This window comes from Narcine bancroftii, chromosome 10 (assembly GCF_036971445.1).
Source record: "Narcine bancroftii isolate sNarBan1 chromosome 10, sNarBan1.hap1, whole genome shotgun sequence".
NCBI classification, from domain to species: Eukaryota; Metazoa; Chordata; class Chondrichthyes; order Torpediniformes; family Narcinidae; genus Narcine; species Narcine bancroftii.
In genome coordinates, this window is record NC_091478.1 from 28,733,093 (window position 1) to 28,739,101 (window position 6,009).

General features: G+C 44.7%; 1 protein-coding gene across 1 annotated transcript; it reads left to right on the forward strand.

Moving 5' to 3' along the window:
- The first annotated feature begins 516 nt into the window (after positions 1-516).
- LOC138743921 (transcription factor LBX1-like) lies at positions 517-1,890 on the forward strand. The gene is made up of 2 exons (XM_069899482.1): positions 517-862; positions 1,421-1,890. Exons 1-2 carry the CDS (start codon positions 517-519, stop codon positions 1,888-1,890), a joined length of 816 nt encoding a protein of 271 aa, XP_069755583.1.
- Positions 1,891-6,009: the final 4,119 nt, after the last annotated feature.

Genomic DNA, 6,009 nt, shown 5'->3' on the forward strand with positions numbered 1-6,009 from the left:
ATAATTCAGAGTGACCACTCCTCCCGGCTGACGGGGTAATTAATGGCGCTTCCAACACACAGCGCCGGCGTTGGATGGGGAGAGAGCGAGAAAGGGAAAATGCCACGACGTATAATTGATTATCACCCAATCAACAATAACTTGTTAGCAATCGTCAATTGCCCCTCTCTCCCTCCTTCCCCACTCTAAGGAGAATATTATTCGCTTGCTTGCATACTTGATGTGACAGAACAGGTCAGAGCGTGGAGGAGAGAGAGGGAGAGAGTGAGTGTGAGAGAGGGAGGAGAGGCTGTGTGGGGGAAGAACGCCGCGGATTTATCATTGCTTTTCTCTGAATTTGGTGAGCTTCACCTCTCCCCGAGCAGACGGATTCTGGGAGACAGCGGCTGCGAAGTTGGTTTGAACTTTTGCTCTCCCTTCTAATAGTGAGAGACAGGGGGAGAGAAGGAGGGAGAGAGAGAGAGAGTGTGTGTGTGTGTAAGAGAGAGTGAGAGAGAGAGTCAACCAGACCCAAGGATGAGTTCCAAAGAAGAGTCGAAGTCTTCCTCAGGCGCCTTGCACTCTTCAATAGACGAGCGGAGAAGAAGTCCCCTAGACCAGCTGCCGCCTCCGGCCAACTCCAACAAACCCCTCACTCCTTTCAGTATCGAGGACATTCTCAACAAACCTTCGGTGCGCAGAGGCTTCGCTGTGTGCGGGGCGAACCATCTCCTTTCTGCGGCCGACAAGCACACCTCTTCCGCCCTTGCCTTGGCGACCCGGACCGGGGTCCTCTCTCAGACCTCGCCCCTGTGCGCTTTGGAGGAACTCGCCAGCAAAACTTTTAAAGGGTTGGAGGTCAGCGTCCTGCAAGCGGCAGAAGGTGAGTCGACCTCAACTTGAGCCGGTTCAATAGCGCACGGAATTTTGCAAAAAGAGCCGTTTGCAAATGCAGAGAGCCAACGAAATATTTGTTTCTGGGATGGGTGGAAAATGTTATGTTGATTTACAATAGATTTTCACCAGAATTATTCGCTGATTGAACGGGGCTGCGGCGGTACAGAGAGTTGGGCCCGATTCGCATCAATACAGCCTCTAAAGTACCAACCAAGATTATTACCGGGTTAAAAACAGCAGTTTCCACATTATGCGCTAAACGTTGTGGGCTTCCTTTTTAACAATTCCCCTGGGTTAGTATATTTTAATTTGTTAACAGTATGGGTGTAGGAAACACTCTGGGAGTTTAATTTAATCGAAGAGTGCGGGAAAGGGAATTTTAAATAACAAAAATCCCTCGGATTAATTAAAAGATCTTGGAAATTCATTAAAAGCTGGAGGGGTTTCGAGGGGAAATGTCAAGAATGAAATGTTCTCTCTTGCTATCGGCTGACATTGAAATTCCTTCGTTTCTCTCCGTTCTAAAAAGGGTCTGTTTTAACAGGCAGAGACGGCCTCACGATCTTCGGGCAGAGACCGACTCCCAAGAAACGCAGGAAGTCGAGAACTGCTTTCACCAATCACCAAATCTACGAGCTGGAGAAGCGATTTCTCTACCAGAAGTACCTGTCTCCGGCTGACCGCGATCAAATCGCCCAGCAACTCGGCCTAACGAATGCCCAGGTCATAACCTGGTTCCAGAACCGGCGGGCCAAGCTCAAGCGGGACCTGGAGGAGATGAAGGCGGACGTGGAATCGGCGAAAAGACTGGGGCCACGGCAGCTGGAAGAAATAGTGGAACTGACGGAACTGGAGCAAAACGCGGCGGAGATCGGGAGTAAGGCCCGATCTCAGAGTGACAGTCCCGTCAAAAGTACCCGCGAGGGTGCACTGGCGTCGCCGATAGCAGTAGCCCACCCGGCCCGAAAAGACCACTCAGAGGACGAAGAGGAGGAGATTGAAGTTGATGACTGATTTCTTTCTTTTTGTGTTGCCTTTCTCCCCCGATTCCGATTGTTCCGTTTTATATATATATAAAAAAAAACAAAATTTATTGCAAAAAAAATTAAGAGAGCTTCCGCATCGACTTTCTACCATCCAGATTCAAGCATGTTCCAGAAAAGATCCGATTTCTTCCTTTCATTCTCTAGTTAGAAACGGGCTCAATCCGAGGCAGAAATATCCCCAAAATAATTTAAGGGAAAATAAAAGCAATAAATTGGTATTTAAGACTCGCCGGAGCCGCACAGCGTCCGGCCCAGCTCTTTAACCATCTCGATTTCTAGATATTGTACATAAATGAAAACAACCCCTTTATGAATTCGGAGGGAGCGGACTGTCTGGCGCTCGGGAAACGGGAACGGATTCGTGGGGCTGTGCATCAGTTCGGAGATGTTGGAGAATGTTCTGCCCTCAGTGGCGGCAGACAATGTCAGGCTTGACTTTGAACCCATCGCATGTGGACGGGTCTGCACGTTACAGCTAGTTCTTTTTTTTAAAAAATCCAAATTACTGGACTCACTTGTAACTTCCTCAATATTTCTCCTTTTTTTGTCCAATAGCAAAACGATTTATTATTCTACGACGCTTTCAGAAATTCTGCCTCCTTACAATGTACCCCATTAAAACCTATTTTTGTGAATACTCGTGGTTTGTGATTTTTTAAATATTTTTTAAACTTCACTGCGGTGAATTTTGGGGTTTAGTCTGGAAGTGTGAAGGCCGTTTATATATTTATCTTTTTTAAAAATAAATAAATATACAGGCTTCTACAGAACGGCGGTGGGGATGTGTTTGGGCTCATCTCAGAGCGGTTTCGATGAGAACTCCAGCCCGAACCCCACTCACTCCCCGATCCACGCGTGCGAGATTTAATGAACTGCTTCATGTTCTCTCTTCCAAAAAAAAGAGGATGATTTACATCTCAATAGAAGCTCTTTTCAAAGCCACTTTTTGACACACGCGCGTATTCACAACCCTTAAACAGAAACACGACCCTTACTACTAAAATAAACCATTTTTCAATGGGTTCTGGTCACCTCAAGCGACCCGAATTATTTTTGCAGTGTTAACACAAGGTACCTGCAATTTTAACAAACCTTTATTAGACGGGGACACTATTTTTCGGGTCGGTTTTAACCGATTCCCTGACGCCAAACCGGGAAGTTTAAGTATCGAAGGATGGAAGGATTTTAAGATTTTAAATCCGTTTCTAGGTTTGAGAGTGTGAGGTCAAATCGACCTCCCACCCCTGCGCTCCAATGCTTTATTTAAAAAAGAAATCCGCAGATTGACGGAGTGGGCGAGAAGTGAGAGGAAGCTGCGGCGTGTGGCTATAACGTCTGACAAATGTAGATTCCGTATGGAAGAGCGAGGTGGGCAATATTGCGGGCAGATGCTTACCAACAGCCCAATAAATAACAGGGGAGGGAGGGGAGAGACCGGGGACTTGCAAACGGAGATGGAATTGGCTGCTTGTACCCTGAATACTGAACAAAAGTGAAATTTATGTGAGAACTCAAAATCTGGTTTTTTTTAAGAGATGGAGAGAGAAAAAAGATGCCAATTTTTTTTTTGCCGTTTTTGGGCCATTTTCTGTGGGCAGTGAAGTCATTGAGAAATGTATGAGGCGGTTAATGTTAGCGGAACGCATAGGATCTGAGGACAAATGATGGCGGGGTGTTGATTTGTCAATCGACAATAGACTATACAGAGTTCCCGCTGCGGCCGTGCGGAGCGGGGCTTCAGCGAGAACAAGTGTCTGTGCTCGACAGAATGCCACAAACCGCTTGGACACCATATGGTTTATGAATTTTCTAAACAATTTCGAGACAATTTGATGGATCGGTCAATTCCGCCCCTTGAATGTTTATCGTCATCTACAAAAGGACTAATATATACATCGGTGTATCCAGGGGCATCTGCCATTTAACGTCGCTTCTAGCAGGCTTTGCGAGCGGCCAATGAATTAAAATGAACGAGTCTCTTCTTTATTTATCGCGAATAAAGAATGGTGACTTTGTTAAAAGGCCACTTGGCATTTTGTTTTGTTTAAAAAGGCCAAAATTAAGTTGGGTTTTGGCTTTCTGTTGAATTGAGGACAAGGAGCTTGTAAATAACGCGACAACCTCATTGAAGGCGTTGAGGCGGTTTTTCAAACAAACACCGACTTTGTGTCCACGCTCGATCAGCCCCCTTTTTACAGCTTTTAAGATATTTTCTGTGGAGTTTTCTTTACCCGAGTATTTGATGAGTTTAAAAACAGGCAATTTTCAATGGAATTAAAAGCCAGGGGTTTGTACAGAATTCAAGGCAGCGCCGAGACCCTTTGAGTTCGGCGCTGGGACTGGTGCTCGTTTTGCAGGCGTTTATCCCACACACGTTTTAAACAAGGCAACTTTTGTTCGAACGGGGTGTTGGACAGCAGTGAAATTAGGAAATTACACCCAAAAAAAAAAGGTTTCAATTGAGCGCGGAGTTCGCTCTTTAATAAAACTCGAGCGAGTGAGGGGGATAACGACTTTTTTCAAGTCCCGTCCCTGTCTCCGACCGCCGCTTCTCCGTTTACAAAGCACTCATTTGAACTCACTTCTCCCAAATGTGACATAAAACTATTTCCCCGTTTTGTGATAATGTTTTTATTTTATTCCACAAATGAGAAAAAAGTGTTTTTTTTTAAATATATAAAAGGAATCGTTTGGCATGTTCTCTCTAGAAATTGACGAGAGTACCTTGCCTGATTGTAGGTATTGTTTTAAAATTTAGACCTAAGGAGATGTAAATTTTATAAGCTTTGGGGAGGTGTAAATAGTTGTCTATTAAACACACACACACACACACACACACACACACACACACACACACATGGAAATGTTTCAAATGCTCCAAATAGATTGATAATTGTTGTCGAGAAATTCTTATTTTAAATCAAACTGTTTAATGCGCAAGTTGAGAAACAGATCGGATATGTGATGGGTTATTTAGGACCTGGGTAATGATAGCTCGAGTTCCAGGCTCTCTCCTGACTTACATCCATTCTTTCGATTGCCAAACGAAAATTAATTTTAGTCAACAGCAAGAAAACATTTCAATTCCCCCAACCCCAGCATGGGCCCCGTCCCCCTCTCCCAGGATCGGTCTCAGACGCGGGGCCAACGGGGAACACGAAGACGGCACCGTTCGCAATTCTCTGCGCAGATTTAATTGCAAGGAGAAAGGGAAGAGGCTTCGGTTTCTTTTTCCTTTTTGTGTGGCTTCGCGTGAGAGCAAATGATCGAGAAAGATTCAGCCAAAAAAAAGGTGGCAGAACGAACGAACGAAACGAATTGGCCTTTTTCATGCATACATTTATTTTCCAATAGTCCTTCGCTCAGTTTGGTCCGAAGCCTGCATCTCGAGAATGCCCCCAACTCAACATCATACACGGAGAGGAGGGCAGATTTGGCGAGGAGGCTGCGATGAGCGATCTCGCCAACCCTCCGCGCTCACATTCCCCATCTGAACATAATGTTCAAGACCCGCCAAGTGAAAACAAATAACAAGTTTAAGGCGAAATTGAAGAACTTAATGTCGAACCTGGATAAACAAAATTTGCCCGTGTTTGGGGGGATTTCAAACGGCGGGGTGAACGAGACATTAATGATATGTTTCGCTTTATATTGTGATCGAATCGTTTGGGATCAAAACATGAGTTAAATTAAACCCAGGGGTTGCTGGTTGTGAAGAGACCATTCGTTCCCTCACACTTCATGGGGATGTTTTAAACTCCCAAACACACACAAAACGGAAACAAATAGAACCTTTATTGCCGCATGTGTCTGTATATGCAGACATACTCTTGGGACACAGGTATAAACTGTCATAATTAATGTAAAAGGTATAAAATATACTTGTGTTACTACCCTGACTTGAATCATCTTATTACAGATTATTAACATTTATGCCTATTTAGGATACAACGTCAGTTTATCGAGCGAGAGCCTATATTATTGCAAACCCTCGCCATATACTGTTTCATGGACGCTTTGATGTATTTATTATATTTTGGAGCAACCGGATGCATTGTAAATTGGAAGTTGCCGCTACATCGGAACC